General features: G+C 37.0%; 2 protein-coding genes across 2 annotated transcripts; one reads left to right on the plus strand and one right to left on the minus strand.

Moving 5' to 3' along the window:
- Positions 1–749: 749 nt before the first annotated feature.
- LOC116178615 lies at positions 750–2,493 on the minus strand. Its single transcript, XM_031498165.1, has 2 exons — positions 1,705–2,493; positions 750–1,658 (listed from the first exon to the last, which is right to left on the minus strand). The coding sequence occupies exons 1-2, from the start codon at positions 2,491–2,493 to the stop codon at positions 1,215–1,217; spliced, it is 1,233 nt and encodes a 410-aa protein (XP_031354025.1). The 3' UTR covers positions 750–1,214.
- Positions 2,494–12,861: 10,368 nt separating this feature from the next.
- Positions 12,862–13,602, plus strand: LOC116179176. The gene is made up of 2 exons (XM_031498892.1): positions 12,862–13,010; positions 13,062–13,602. Exons 1-2 carry the CDS (start codon positions 12,975–12,977, stop codon positions 13,473–13,475), a joined length of 450 nt encoding a protein of 149 aa, XP_031354752.1. The 5' UTR covers positions 12,862–12,974; the 3' UTR covers positions 13,476–13,602.
- Positions 13,603–16,976: the final 3,374 nt, after the last annotated feature.

Genomic DNA, 16,976 nt, shown 5'->3' on the forward strand with positions numbered 1-16,976 from the left:
AGAGGAGTTGGCCCTGCGTCCTGGATTTGTAAGATAAATTTCGCTAACCTGTTACGTATTGCTATGTTATAGTGTTTGGAAATTGATTTACAAATTGAGGACACCGGCCACCGGGTCCAACACTCCAGGCGAGAATTTTATATAGGTAGATTTAGGTTAAGGTACGAAAGCCAGGCAAACTTCCATCGTGGACCTTTCTATCCGTATTTCACAGTTTCTGTAATCCATACTATTTCCGTAATAGCGCTTGTTCCTTTTGGTAGCGTGAAATTATTTGCAAAAATCCGATACAACTGAATACTGAACGATCTTCGAGATCTTCACACATACAGCATTTTTACAATACACCTTAAGGGGTTGTTTCTGTCCCACAAATTTTTTAAATCGGCGTTAGTTTTACTTTCATTCGAGTTTCCTACATACAAAAGTTGGAATGCGCATGCGCAATATTTTTTTTTTCATCTGCCCGACATTCATATCTTCTTTGTAACAAGAGCTATAAAAGAACCCCTTTTTGGAGGTTTGGGCAGCTATTGGGCTGTAACTTTTTGGCCCGTTGGTCTACGTAGCTGAAACGCAATAGCGACCTTTCATATATCCCGAAGAACGTGTATATCAATTTTCAAAGCAATCGGACGTTTCTACACGAAGTTATCCTGCACACGAACAGACAGACAGCAATACAAAATTATAAACGATCTCGAGAATCGTTAATAAATAGTAATGAATATGGTACTGAAAAATAATGCTATAAATAAATATGATATAATAAATAACACTTAACATAATAGATATATCTTCCATGAAATATGACCTTGTAACGGAAAAAAGAGGATTATTTCCCTTTAGAATACTATATGCTAGAGACTGCCATTCTGTAATAATCGATGGTCACTTTATAGTTTATGGGCGATACCAATATTTTTCCATCACCTATGACTGTTGAACCTTTTACAAGAAGTGGGGTAACCCTTCTGATCTAATTAGCAGTACGGCCTAAATGGTTTTTTAGGAATCTGCTGATACAAGTCAAACATACGTCTTTTAGCCTTCTAAAGGTCCACTCAAACCGATGCGGAGATGCGGGATATATTTCTACAGTGGTGTATGCGTCCGAGCCACCGCATCGCATGGTCCGCGTCGGTTTGGGTAGAAATAATGTAGTAAAAACTCGATTCACCCTTGGTCCGGAAAACCCATCTCACAGTTTACAATTAAAAATCATAACCAAGTTTGTCAAAATCGAACACAATATCCTGAATTCTCGCATTATACCTATCGATATTCTTTGGAACATACTGCATCTGTTCGAACGCGTCCTCCTCACTTGTAAAATTGTGTATATCGGGAATTTCGTTTTCGTCGCTAACCATGAAATACAGAATTTGTATGGCCATAAATAAACCGTAAACCGAAAACGTTTTCAAATGTTCTTGCAAAATGTGAAAGGGGTAAAGAACTTCCGGGTCGCTTCCCAGTTCGATTAGAAACGAAGACAGGCTGCGGTGGTACTCCTTGAGCAAGTTATCGTAATGTTGATCTCGCAGCTTTTTGTCCGTGGTCGTAAAGAGAAAGAAGGATAGGTCCAAGACCGGAGAACCAACTTTGGACATTTGCCAATCTATGAAGCAGAGATCTGTTGGGTACTGTTGACCTGTCTGAAAGAACGTATTAGTTGCGGATCTTTGGAGGGTTGAGTTTTACCGAGTACTTGAAGAGAATGTTGTTTATCCAACAGTCACCGTGCGAGATGACAGCGTAACGACCTGCAGCATCTGTCGCAATCGCTTTTTCCACAAGTTTAAACATGTGCTCTTCAAAATCTGCGAATTTATCGTAGACACGTTTATTGTTCACTTCGTCCAGAGAATCTCTAGCTCGGCTGCACTGACTTTGTATTAGTTTCTTACTGGCGTCGTTATCGGCTAGGATGTCGTAGAGCACTTCCGGCAGGTTTCGCTGAAATTCTTGGAATAAATCGGGTTTTTGATCGCGTATTGCGAACGAAATGGCGTGGAAACGGCCGTATTCGCGCATCACCATCAAAGCGTGCTCGTAATCCAAAGGATCTTGTCGGTTGTACAGTTTGTAACCCACCGCCTTCATATCCTCCATAATTATAGTTTCGTATGGTTCTTCCAAATAAGAGGTGTAGTATTTGGCATACGACCGAAATGGTACTACTCCCTTTTCCTCTTGGAACTTTTGGTATTCCGTGAGAATTTTTTCGTAAAAGTACACTTCGCGTACGTATATTTTTGTAACGGGAACGAAAACTCTGAACTGGCTTGCCTCTGGAGCGCACTTAATAATCCAATACCAAGACGCACTGTCGGTTTTCACGTGTACTTTGGCGATAACGCCTAAGTAATTATCACCCCTTGCGTGCCCTAGCGTGATGCTCAGGGTGTAATTCTCGATGCCGAGCTCGCTAATCAGCGAATCTAGGAGGCACTGGGCCTTACTGCTCAAGACTATTTTGTCGCGGTTCATTTTGTTCACCGAATGCTACGAGTTTCTACCTTATATACCTAGCAGCGTAGTCCCTACCTAAGCAGCAATTATTGAAAATATACGCTACAGATGCAACAAAATAGTAAAAAAAAGCCTTTCAAATTACAAGATCGTTTGTCCTCCAATTGCCTCTCTCAATTTCTAATCGCAATTAAATTATTTGAGAACAGTGGTTTGTATGTAATTATCAAATGAAAAAAAATTCACGTCAATAGATTAGTCAAGGTTCCTTTATTACTACTTGTTAAAATAAATGGCGGATTTAAACCATTATTTAGCGCTAGGAGGATATATGATTACATAATAATACGACTGCACTGTATTGTATTCTAAAACTGCATGTCGTTATAATTAAAAGACAATTGTCAAAGCTCGCTTACTCTCTTCAGACAACCAAAGAAAAGAGGGGGCTTCGTAAACTGCACCAGACCTTTCCGCTTAGATAAATTGGTCAAGGACAATAATAGCATATGACCGTTGAGTGAAGGATCTAGATATGACCCAATATACGAGATTGAAAGGGTGCTGCCACGGCCAATACTCTCAGAAATGTGTGTGCCCTAAATTTCGGAAACATTACGGAATTAAATAAATTTGAGAACCGTCACGCAAAGATACTTCAATTTGTTAATGGCGTAAACTAAGAATATTGATTGTTGAAGTCCAGTTTATCCCAGTTGATTTATTACGGCTTCCGTTTTAGCCGCTAAAGCCTATGGAGGATCCAATGTAAATGACACTCTATAAATTTCATTATCTTATTAAGGCTCGTTTAAAGCGAGTTGCACTTTAGGTTCTTCAAAACTTGCATAAGAGGAGGGAGAACGTGTTAATTAACAATATTTTGCTTTGAAATTTCTTCCTTTGACAATGTAAATTAATTATTTTTATTTCTGTCGTACAGCCTAACCATATTTCATTTTTCGCAGGATAATTAATAACACCCTTGTTTGTTACTTGAGAAAATTAGTATGTTACAACACAACAAACAAAATGTGAACAGCTCATTTTTTGTAGAAATAAGGCAAATTAGGCCTTTAATATCTACTACACCGAACATTTTTGTTTCTTTGATAGATTATGTTGAAATAATCTGTAACCAACCCTTAAACGACCCTTTAATAATAAATTTCCGTCTGCTTTAAATTTGCGAAACTTTTTAGTCTTTCATACCAGCATGTAAAACACCCTTATATATTGCGGGGGTTGTAACTTTAAGTAGTACACCGAACATTTTTATTTCTTTGATAGATTATGTTTAAATAATCTGTAACAAACCCTTAAACGACCCGTTAATAATAAATTTCCGTCTGCTTTAAATTTGCGAAATTGTTTAAATAATCTGTAACCAACCCTTAAACGACCCTTCAATAATAAATTTCCGTCTGATTTAAATTTGCGAAATCTTTTAGTCATGCATACCAGCATTTAAAGCACCCTTATATATTGCGGGGGTTGTTACTTTACGTAGTACACCGAACATTTTTATTTCTTTGATAGACTATGTTTAAATAATCTGTAACCAACCCTTAAACCACCCTTTAATAATAAATTTCCGTCTGCTTTAAATTTGCGAAATTTTTTAGTCATTCATACCAGCATAAGTTTGTTGAAGATATACCACACATTAATTCTGAGCAGAATTGACTATGGCTGCATAGTATACTCGTCTGCGAGAAAATCACTTATATCCAAACTTGATAAAATACATCATTCTGCGATAAGGATATCACTTGGCGCTTTTCCTACCAGCCCAATAGATAGCTTACAGTGCGAATCGGGTATGACATCGCTAGAAACAAGAAGAAATTGTATACTGATGAAGTATTTCACAAAAATAAAAGCACTACCAGCACATCCGAATAACTCCATTTTAGAAACAGATCAAACTATGTTTAGGTTAAGACCAACAATAATTAGGCCAGCTGTCGTGCGTTTCTCTGAATATATAGAGCGTAACAACATAATGCTACCTCCCTTATTAGAGGAACAAATACAAGAACATAGTCCATGGAAGCTATCAGAACCAGTAATTAGAAGTGATCTCTTATTACTCGAACGCAAAGAAACCCCACTCGATACATTTCAACAGAAATTTACAAATATATGTAGTGAGTATGGAGAATACGACATCATATTTACCGATGCGTCTAAATCTGGGAATGGAGTAGGATGTGCGATCGCCTCGCAGATAACAAATAAATGGACCTTAAACCCGCAGTCGACTATAGGATTCGCAGAAAGATATGCCATCTGGAAAGCTCTTCAGCACTGTTCCTCGTTGTCTGAAACTCAAAGATTTATTATTGCAAGTGATAATATAAATGCATTAACAGACTTAACACAAATTTATTCCAATAATGCTTTAACTAAACTGGCCCAATCCGAACTATGAAATCTAAACAACAAAAATGTATCAATCATATTTATTTGGGTGCCAGGACACGCAGGTATACCAGGCAACGAGCTTGCAGACAGAACAGCACGAGAAGCTTCTGAACATCCACAAGTAGACGTTGACGTGATGGAAAAAACGGACGCATTTACATATCTAAAAGAAAAGATATTAGACACATGGCAACATAAGTGGCAAGCAGCGAATACAAATCTTACCAGAGTAAAACGGCAAGTAAGAGGAATGTTTTACATTAAACATATGTCCAGAGCAGATATGGTCAAAACACACAGGCTGAGGATTGGTCATGTAAAGGTTACACACGAACATCTGCTGAAGGGCCTCGATGCACCCTTGTGTAACGCACATAATTTGCGACTGTGCAGCACATAACCACCAAAGAGCTGAAAAGAAATTAATGAGAAACTTACCTGATAATCTTAATAGCGATGACCGGATAAGAAGCACTCTTGACTACCTAAAATTGATTAATATGTACAACAAAATATAATGCGGCAGTAGTAAGAACTTACAAGTGATTAGAAGTAGACGAAAAGACCTTAGCAGTCGAAGTCGTACTTAACAAAAAAAAAAAAAAATAAATAAAAAAATAAAGCACCCTTATATATTGCGGGGGTTGTTACTTTACGTAGTACACCGAACATTTTTATTTCTTTGATAGATTATGTTTAAATAATCTGTAACCAACCCTTAAACCACCCTTTAATAATAAATTTCCGTCTGCTTTAAATTTGCGAAATTTTTTAGTCATTCATACCAGCATGTAAAACACTCTTATATATTGCGGGGGTTGTAACTTTACGTAGTACACCGAACATTTTTGCTTCTTTGATAGATTATGTTTAAATAATCTGTAACCAACCCTTAAACAACCCTTCATTAATTAATTTCTTAATTTCCGCACGATTAGGGCGTTGTGCGTGGGTGCACCATCCTGTTGAAACCAACACTTTCCAACTTTTGTTTTTTTTATGTGCCGTCCATCGTTGTATTCGTAATAAAAGATATACAGTATGTACTTTTTTACAGACCATATAAAGATAAAGTTGATGATGATTTCTCCGAAAGGAAACGTTGTAATATTGAAAATCTCCCAACGCTGTCTTTCAGGGACTTTGTTATTTGTTACTTTTTTCCTTTTAGAAATTTTGTTAAATGCATTATTCTTGTTTAAATTTTATCGCTTCTGTAAATTGCTTATTTAAATTTGTGTAGTTAATTGTAAAACGTGAAATTGCGTGTATGACACATCAGGTCAATTGCGATAAGGATTTGTCGGTTTAAAATTAATTAACGCGTCCCTTCGAAAAGTCCAATTAGTGGTGTTTTTGAAAGTCCTGAAATTATTTTACAATGTTCATTTCAGAAGCTTTAAGCGTATGGGTGTACGGCCAGATTATTTGGATTACTGAAAAAAATGAAGTAGTTCTAAGATTTTTTTTATTTTTGAATGTCGCCCGAATGCGTGCGGGGTATTATATACAAACAAACTTTTCTTTATTTCAGGTATCATTACCGTAAAAAGTAAAAACACATGCAACCCCTGTTACATGATGGAAATCAAAATTAGTGTTCGATCACATTAAATGGTGGAGTCACAGCTTTACCACTAAACTGTTTAAAGGAATTGTCAAGGAGAGGATTTTTACTTGACGAATTTTCCGGAGATTCGTCTAGTACGGGGTGTAAATTTTAGTCGGTACACCCAGGAAATTGTGAAAAATCACACCTCACCTACTTATAATCAAGCAAATGTATAAAAAACTATAAGTACATTATGGTAAAATGAAAAACGCCCCCTATAACGTAGATGTGCCTATAGATTTTCCGTAATTACGTAGGTCATTCTACTTACGTCCTCCATTTGAACTTTCCACCTCATTAAGAGGTAATCAATATCCATTGTCACATTTATTTACCAGCACAATACATTGGAGAATGAGAATTTTCGATTCCGCACGATTCCCGTAATGTTCAATTGTTTTTACTCCACAACTTCCATTAAAATGGAATGCCATCGATTACGGGAGCATTAATTATCGACTATGTAAGGGAGGCAGATTAATTAAAATATCCTCTTTTGCACTTCGATAATTATGTGTAAAATAGTAAAGTGCCGTTGGGGTTGGGACATTTTCACTTTTCAGAATGTAACCGAAGACAGTTTACATTCAAGTTTAATGGTTGCCCAGACAGAATAGCAACAGTAGAGTAATCTTACTAAAACCCTAAATGTGAAAGGTCTAAAAGCGTACCCAATAATCTATCTTGCTATTTTCTGGACATAGACGTGACTATACGAATCCCGCTGTATTCGATACAAAACACGATTGGGGAAGGTTTAATGGAATAATGTTGCCTTCATTAATCTGAAACTACAATGCGGGTACAATTCTTCACAAGAAAACGAGGCCGCTCTTGGCCTGTAGAGAAAGCTCCACGGAAGGGTTTTTAGGACAGATAACCGCTTTTGATTACTTTTATACAAGATCTGCTATTCCCTACTGAACTTTTTGAGTATTGAAGTTGTATCTTCCAAAGACCTTTCAGGAAAAGAAATCCCTTCCCTGTTCAAAACTAAACAATCACTTCACCACTTAGTTTAACATTTATGTGGCAACCACACTGGGAAATCTATGAACTTTGGAGATGAAAATAGAGAAAACAATAATTCGAAGAATACTCTTCAATGTGGCATGACCACCCTGTATCACATTTGCATGCCATTTTACAATTATAAATTGTCTCAAACAACTAATTAGGTGACCTTTAAGTACGTATTGTGTGTATAATTCATGACTGCCGCACATTAAATGGAAATGTTATCATATTCAAAGTGACCTTCCCTACGAAACGCAAGCTCCCCAATTACTTCCATTAGACACAAAAAAACTAAAACAAACATTTCGTCATCCGGTTTTCATTTCCACGTTTGCTGTACCCATATATCGATTAACGGAGGAGGCACGCACCCCGATTCCACGCAACCGGTGACGTGGCGATATTAACCGTTTTGGTAATTCAATATAGGCCGCAATGTTTTCGGTGGGAGGCTAATAAAAAATGCAAAAAGTCGCAATTGGTTTCCACAAATCCACTCGATCAGTCGGTTCGAGGGGGTCGGCGTGATAAATGGGTCACGATAGTAATTTCGCCGACATTCCCCAAATAGGAATTAAAGATTGCAGCTTCTTGCGTGCGTCGTTAATCATAATTTTAACGAAATTACTGCCGGAGTAATGCTTTTAAAACTGAAATTTGGTAATGTATCATGAAAATGTCGAGATTTATTATGAAATATTGTCAACGTGTAGGTTTTTAAGGGTGCAGCTTAAAGAGCTAAGGCTTGTAGCTTGACAGTCGATTATTGAATGTTCCAGAACTTAGTCTGATGTGGAACTAAACATAAATCAAAATCTATGGGCGATCTCCTGAATTTTGCCGCTTTTAGACTGCCTCGGCTATTATCATTTTAGTTTGACTTTCAGTGGCTTTAACAAAAGGGTATCGTTAATTGACGCAAAAGAACTTTAAAGTAGATCCCCAAGGTATGTCGACACCATTAAAGATTGCAAAAGTAGTTTGTGGAACTGACTGAACGAGCTCTTAGTGTGTTTGGAGGTACCATTGGTATTGAGAAAAATACCACTTTAGGTTTTCTGGTTGAAATGAAAAGTTGATATATTAGAAAATTCTAGTCATCTTTGTTTTACCTCCATCGCAATCCGAAACCCATTTACTAATGGAGTACGTAAGTCTGAATTTTTAAATTGGGTTTGGTTTTGGCATTGTGGTTTTTGGATATATTTTTATTTGTACCTTACGAGCATTGGAGTGATTGTATTAAAGGAGTCTCTTGTTCTGAATGAGACGCAAACACTCACTTTCACACAGAATTTCTACTTCACTTACAGCTTTATGCAATTAAATTCCTTTTGTGTATCTGTAGATTTTTGCCAGGACAAGGGTGTTTATACCCACTAATGCCCGAAGATTCACAAAGCTTGTATTCTTATTTTATTCTTAGTGACTTGTGCACGCCGGGCGCCCGAAATTTATAAGCTTTGTCAAACTTCGGTGGTTGTTTCACCCAGGGGCGGACTGGGTACTTACGGGCCAGGTGGAATTGCATAGGTTACGGGCCATTAAAGTATTAGTGTAGTAATGATGGTGGCGGGGGGGGGGGGTAGCTCTGCGGTGCACCACAAAAACTAGTCTATAACCTTTTATTGAGAAGTCTGATCGAAAAAGTACGAATTGTTTTGGATCGACCCGGAAAAAAATGTTCTTATAGAATGTGGCCTGTAGAATCCATAATTTCAAACAGTTCCAAGATTGGGCTTCTAGGTCAAAAGTTACAGCCCTTTGAATTTTCTTTCGAAATTGGTTTCTAGTCCATAATTTTGATTGAGAAGTCCGATCGAAAAAGTACAAATTGTTATAGATTCTACGCACCAAAATTAATAAAAAAAAGTGTTTTCCCGAGAAATTTTGGTGCAGTCGAAATTGGTTTCTAGTCAGGGGCGGGCCAGGTGGAATTGCATAGGTTACGAACCATTAAAGTATTAGTGTAGTAATGAAGGTGGCGGGGGGGCAAATTGTTATAGATTCTACGCACCAAAATTAATAAAAAAAAGTGTTTTCCCGAGAAATTTTGGTGCAGTCGAAATTGGTTTCTAGTCAGGGGCGGGCCAGGTGGAATTGCATAGGTTACGAACCATTAAAGTATTAGTGTAGTAATGAAGGTGGCGGGGGGGGGAGCTCTGAGGTGCACCACAAAAACATTTTAAAGTACTCCTTTCTCGAAAATCAATTACAATACAGTTTTTTTTAAATTGCAGCTGATAATTAAAAGTAACAAAATATACAATCCAAACGAGGCGCGTCGCCTATCATTGTATTTCATCACTTTCATGCTACGACAAAAAATGATAAATTCATTGTAAAACACTTCAATTAAAACAGAATTTTTTAACAACCTAACATCAACCCCAATTAGAGAAAGAGCGTTAATAACTTATTAATAGTGCAAGAAACTAAATACAGCACATACTTATAAATTTCCAACGGGCCATTATGACGTACAGGCCAGGTGGCAATCGCCCCCCGCCCCCCCGGGCCAGTCCGCCCCTGGTTTCACTCGTTTCTCCTGACTAGTCGTGGCCAATTCCCTTTTCTTTCTCGCTGCAACAATTGGATCTGCCTTTCGTACTTTACTTCCAGGCTGCCTCAGATTAAAAGGGTTAAGAACAGAAAAAAAATCAATTAATTTTTCTTACATTCATCATTAGAAATCCGTAATCAATAATTTGGAGAAAAATTAACTCAAGTTTAATTGTGAATTCATCAGACATTTGACACAAGTATATATGGGGAGATTACATCTTCAATATTAGCGTGCTTTTGAAGTAAACCTTTTTAGTCCCCCTAGAAAAGAGTGTGATAAAAATTCTCAGCTATCATTTCATAATGAATACATTTATTACAGCGTTCCCACCTGTTTTTTTCGCGTCGCCACACGATATCTTATAGTTAACTTCAATTCCTCTTTTTTAAAAATCTGCCACGAATTAGAGATAGAACTATAAGATCCTTGGCAATTTGGTCTTTGGATGGGAATCTCACATGATGTTCCTAGATGAATATCTTTACCACAAATACATCGTTGAGGATATTTACACATGGTAGATGAGTGTCCAAACCGTTGTCAATTGAAACAGCGTAGCGGATTTGGTATGTAAGATCGAACCGGCCGCATTTGTGACATTTCCAAATGTCCAAATGACTCCTGTCATCACTGACAGATTGACATTAATCAAAAGTTCTATATGAAAATTGAAATTTTATATTAAAATACGATTTCCGGTAAAATTTAATACAAAACCCTTCAGTAAAATGACATTACCTGACTCGGAAATTAAAGTACTCGGCCTCGCACTTCAATATTTCCTAGCTAGTAATGTATCATTTTCCGGACTTTTATATAAATAACTATTAAAGGAAATGTAAGTTCTTTCCGTTCAATTTTGCGAGTAAACAAGCTAGAAAAGTAGACTTTGAAAGCAATTTTCAGGAAATTAGTGAAGGAAAAATTTTTCCAGTAAGTCACAGTAAAAAAGTTCATGTTAAGAGCTAGTCGCAGGTCATTTTAAATTCTATGGTAGTCAGGCGATGTTTTGTACCACTAAAAAGGTAATTTGTGGGATTCGAACTCACCACCTGTGAGGATAGAGTCCCAATCTTAAACCGTTAAAAAATGCGTGCTTGTGAGAAGAAATTCTTGCGTCGACATCGTACGATGGAGTAATTGAAATGCTTTAAGCATCAATTTCGCGGCTGAAATCGTTTTAAGATAAGCAGATTGAAATTGTGCAGTTCCTTGAAGGGCGCTGCAGCCTCCAATCTTTCTTAGAGTTCATTTGAATCTTCCACGGTAACCGTATCGCTAAATGACTGTTTGAAATGCCACGCACCCGCATATGCGGAAATCCGGTTCGAAGGACCAAAATGATGTGCGATAATTGCCTTTGTAGTGCCAACTTACTGAAATCATGGGGTTCTCAATGTTGACTTGTTAAGTCCTTAAAAACCGATTCTGCGTATTTTTCGGGTAGGTAAGAAAATGACTCGCTTTGTTTGTACTGCCAGTGTAGTTTACCTAAAGTCACAATTAAAAGGAGCTTTCACGAAATCTCAGTCAGGATTCTGCCTTAGTAACAAAGCTATATTTATTACTCGTACCTAGAAAAAAACGTCGTAAATCATTGGCTAAACAGCGCGACGAAAGGCATACTAAGCGACAAAATACCAGAATCGTTGGTTTGTATTTGAGCCGTTATATTCGCACAACACGCGATTTTTATAAGCAATTCTACCATCAAATCGAAAATGTTTTATTCAGTTCATCAAGTGACACAACTAACTACTTCTGCCGCTGTTTACACGTATCCCGAACGCAATGAAATTATTTTCGAAATGAAAGGTCACTCCTGTATTCCACACGCTCGTCTCCCTTTCCTGTAATTCGTGCGAAAGCATACGTGCCCTGAAAACTTGTTATTTCGTTTTAATGGCGAGTAACCCGGTTATCGCTTTAGCGGACGTTGTTTTTATAAAAATTTAAGGCACCTTCTTTCATATTTCGTCCACATTACCGCTTTAATGTGGCAATTACAAAGACATCATCAGAGGGGTGTTTTATGTTAATTAACTCGTGTTATTCTAATCCTGGCCAGACCTATCCGCGATAAATTTCGGTCGATTGGCTGCCCCCTTTCGCGTAAAATCGCGTGGGTTGCTTATTAAGGGAGGACAAACAAAATTTCCGGCCAACAAAAGGGGATCAAACGTGTGTTGTAACTTTTACTTTTTATTAAAGTTGTATATACCTTGAGTTATCGATTTTATTAAGTCAATAGCTACCTAACTCGCTTCTTGAGGAAGTTTTCCGATACTTTTCGCGACCGAAGGCAATTTTGATACAATCTCTCTGATCGAAAAATACTTTCTGTTATTGGCAATATTTTTCAATTGTTAATAAGTTCATAGACTGATGAAACTGGGTGACCTAATAGAGCTATGTGATGGAACGTTTTGAAATAAGGTGGAGGAACAAAAGTAGTCCAAGAAATTTCATTGGATCCACTTTGTATTTCTGAAACATACGCATCCATAAGAAATTCCACCAAAGGCCATTAGTCCTACCACAATTTTTTATCAGTCATAAAGGCCATTTTTCCTACCCTTACTGAGTTAAGTAGGTAGATGATCGTTTTAGTTAACATGAAAATTTAATTCCTCAAATTGTAACGGACGAAACAAAGCACTTTTCTATGGTTCAAGGGCGGCTAATAGCTCCAGCCATTAAATAAAGTTGTATTGATTTGGATATAATGAGGCATCCTAACTAAATAGTTCCTACTTTATGTTTTGACGTCTGACCGTCCTCACAGATTTGATCTTATCTGTCAGTTTAGTGCAAAGACCAAACCTTATCTCGGTAATTCCCGAGTCTTACTGCGTGCATTATTATTAGTGCTTCAAAATGAAGTGGTGCTTTGTGCTCATATTTGTGATTGGGGTAAGTGGATTTTATTCTCATAGTCTCCTCAACTACACTCGGCATGTTCAGGTGCAATCTAGGCCCCGCCATTTTAAGCGTCACGCCACTCTAGGACCGGAAAACGAATGTCTCGACTCCCAAGGACTTACCATGAAAGACATAGCTCCGTACGTTCAAAAGGTAACCGATCTCAATAACAAAATGATGGGCGAGTACTTGGTTTGCGTCTGGAAGAAGAGGCAAATGATCACGCCCGATGGCGAGGTTAGCGGCGCGAACATATTCAGATACCTTGAGGACATTTACCACAAGAGCAGTCTATCAGATGGAGATAAGGTCGAAATGCGTAGCGCATGCGACGAGTGCGAAAAGGTCAAGGACCACGACGAAGGAGTTTTGGCGATTAAGATAAAAAATTGCATTCTGGAGCAGATTCAGAAGTTGTCATTTTTAGCTAAGCCGAAACCTTCAACATTACAGTAATGGTGTTGTTGGATGGCTCAATGCATTGCTAGAAAGTAATTTGTCTAAAAACCTTATCAAACTCAATCCCATATTGTAACACATTATGCATTTGATAATCTTCTGTATTAAAATTGATCCAGAAGTAGTAGTTGTTAATTCTCCTACTAGTACACTCCTCCCAGGGTTCATCCAAGGATAGTCTCTGTCGCAGTCAGCCCATATTCCAGTTTGACCACCTTCTCAGTTCCCCAATTATCATTTCCGATAACCGGTGAGGATTTTTCGACATCTGAGAGCATTATTCCTTTTTCTTGAAGTTCGTTTAACCAGGGTCCTTCAGGAACAGAATTGATCCTTGTACATACTTTGAAAACAAAGCGCTTGTTTTCTCTGTGTAAAGGTTTTAGTCCTACTGTACTACTTTCCTCTAAAGACTATATTTGCAAGAAATTTTTCTCCAATTTTTACAGTATTTCCTGCTGCTCCATTAGCTATATAACTGCATTGCCTTCCGGTGTCTCCAATTACCCGAACCGAAACTGCTTTTCCGGTTTCGGCAATGATAGGAACTTTCAAAGTATTTAAGAGAATACGGGGGGTGCCCTGATGATACACGCTCTATTGGACTTTCTCTTCTTTCGATGACATTTGCTGAATAATGGGTGAGAAAATAATTTGATAATGACTGCGGTTAGATGACTACCTACTTTCCTCTTGCAAATCCTGGAGGGGTGACCAATTTTTAAGCACTTGACGCATTTCTCTCAATCACCACTACTTTCTGCCTATCTTCATAGGTCATTTCTTTCGCGTTCCAATATTTTACAGAGTCGTGATTTTTATCACAAAAAAATGCAGAAATCTTTACCTACCACATTTGATAGCAATCCGGAGGCGTTCTCGCCTCGTAAGGGTGTAGTCTTCTGAAACCCTTCAGTTGCAGGGGACGTTAACAAACTATCAAAATAATTCATTGATGGGTCCTAATAAAGAAACATTTTGTGCCATAAATAATTGTATTTGCAATAAAAAATACTCAATTTTCGCATATGCACTTTTTTCCGTTCTATATAAGAATACGTAGTTGATGATGGTTTCTCAAAGACGAAACGTCACAGTGAAAATCTGTGGGTACCATATTGTAGAGCTTAAAAAGGAAGTCTTATTTGTTTTTCGATATCTTTTCAAACAGGGTCAGAAACAAATAAAAACGAATATGGTTAACTTTCGAATATTTTCGGAACTGATCACAATTTCCAAATGTTAAAGTATCATATTACAAAGCCCTAAAATACGCATCTTTCTTCTAATTTAACCGACTGGTTTCCGATTTCTCCATGCTGTGCATTCTTATCTTGGACACCCTGTATAACCGTCTCGTGTATCAGTACAAATGTCCTTTTTCTGAAGAAAATTTGTCATTACATTTTTATTTAAAAAACTCGAATGACAGTATGTTATTCTTAATTGTTATCATTCTAGTAGAACGGAGAACAATAAGTTGTAAATAGACCTCTGACAATCATTAAAAAAATATAAAGATCTAATCTTTCAAAAGTTACGATAATTAAGATTTTAAGTAACCTGCCAAGAAAAATTGCATAATTACGTGTAATTCATATAATTTACATTCGTATAATTTACAATTAGTTAATAATGGATGTAGTGGTCAAGGTATCGTACATGCAAAACACATTACCAAGATGCAGGTTTTTTAACAAAGTCACACGAGATACCAGGAAAAGAATAAAATATAAAATACAAACGCAAATGATGATGATAGTAAGAAGTACAGAACACAAAAGAAAGACCGCAACAGATAAGAAATAAAAATGTAGTCATCACAAGTAATGATAAAACAAATAACAATGTAAGAAACCGAAATATTTAATCGCGTCGAAGAGACATGGATCTACTATTGCGAAAAATGAATGCGTTAAAATGAGTGGAAACTTGTTAAAATACAACATCATACAAGTTTTAATTGAACATTTTCCTCACTTTACGGTTAAAATAGAAGGTGATTGTGATTTGGGTTTTCCACTCCAATTAAGAGTTTTAATTCGATCGTTCATTAAAGTACGTGTTTTGACTAAACAAACTAATTAGTCTGAGCACCCTAATTAAGACATTCAAAGAAGTGGTTTAATCCATACCCATCAGTAAACGTTTGTACACTGCGAAAATGAGTACCTTTTCCAATGTATAAAGGCGAGAATTCATTAGAAAAGTGGACCCTTTATAATGAACTGCTTTAGACTCTGTACTACATCACGTATTGCTTTGCAATCTACACTACCACAATTAGAGGCCCCTTATATTTTATACGAATTATATTAATACAACACAGCCGTATAGATTCTCAATCTACACCTGGAAATCTCAAATTCCCAAACCCGTAGTGTTCTTTCCAATGATATTCGGTGATTTGATCATAAAGTCCAGATTTACATTTCCGCATCAGTAGCTCCAGTAAAATCCCGAAGTCAGTACCACTACATAACAGCAACATTTTCCTATTACTGGCACTGAAACATACTGTGCACTTTTGAATATCTGGGTATACAAAATGATTATGTTGTTCTATAGCTCAAGCAAAAATGATTCTTGGTGACCAAAGACCCCGGTTTTGCACACAAAAAAATGTCTGTTATTCAGTATTATTAAATACCTGTAACCTTTGCATTTACACAGGGTGGCCATTTGAAAACGAAACAGATCCTATTTTGGGGACCTCAAAACATTTACGGAAAAAATCCTCGGACCCGTCAATTTTTGATTCAAGGGGGAACCATTTTTTTTTGCTAGTTTCGCCCCCGTGAGGGCAAAGCCATAGCGGAGGTGGCAACGCGCCTCCAAAATTTTAAATCGAATGGGGGGTCGAGTGATACCTTATTTTTATGTGGATTATAACCCTTAAGTTTTAAATCGCTACTAATTTGCCTAGCCGATACAGGGACAAATAAAAGATACAAAAATGTGTCAACATTTTCTTATGAAAAAAATTTCTTGTAAATGAATTAGTTAAATCACAAAAATAAATACAACAATAAATACAAAAAATGTTGTTCCCCTACATTGTGAACCGTACTTTTTGTTGTTGTTTTATTCTACCAAAAATCGCTTGTTACCTATATCTGTTACATTGTAAAAAAAATGTAGGTAAGTTAATGCTTAATAATACAGTACAACTGATATTTTTTGGGTAACGACCCAAAAAACAACAAGAGCGAAAAAGTTCACTTTTTATTTCTACGACGGTGTCATTATGACAGATTTAGCATGGCCACTAGTGTTCTTATGAATTCATAAAACCACGCAAATGATAATTATTTCTTATAGCAAACGTCAAAATTGGCAAACGCGATTACATCCACTAGTATGGGCACTTGATAATTTCTTAATTTGCGAAGATAACACAAAAAATGCGAATAAAATCTGTTTGGACCGTCGTAGATTCAATTTTGAATGATACACGTTCTATATGAACGTTATTAATGAAACTTTTGTAACTAAAAT

Source organism: Photinus pyralis, unplaced genomic scaffold (genome assembly GCF_008802855.1).
Source record: "Photinus pyralis isolate 1611_PpyrPB1 unplaced genomic scaffold, Ppyr1.3 Ppyr1.4_LG8, whole genome shotgun sequence".
Lineage (NCBI taxonomy): Eukaryota > Metazoa > Arthropoda > Insecta > Coleoptera > Lampyridae > Photinus > Photinus pyralis.

Excerpts from the sequence above, each read along its gene's own strand:
- LOC116178615 (XM_031498165.1), bottom strand. The coding sequence starts at position 2,493 with ATGAACCGCGACAAAATAGTCTTGAGCAGTAAGGCCCAGTGCCTCCTA. Across the intron at positions 1,659-1,704 it reads ACATTCTCTTCAAGTACTCG|ACAGGTCAACAGTACCCAAC; the intron begins GTAAAACTCAAC and ends ACGTTCTTTCAG.
- LOC116179176 (XM_031498892.1), top strand. The coding sequence starts at position 12,975 with ATGAAGTGGTGCTTTGTGCTCATATTTGTGATTGGG. Across the intron at positions 13,011-13,061 it reads TGCTCATATTTGTGATTGGG|GTGCAATCTAGGCCCCGCCA; the intron begins GTAAGTGGATTT and ends CGGCATGTTCAG.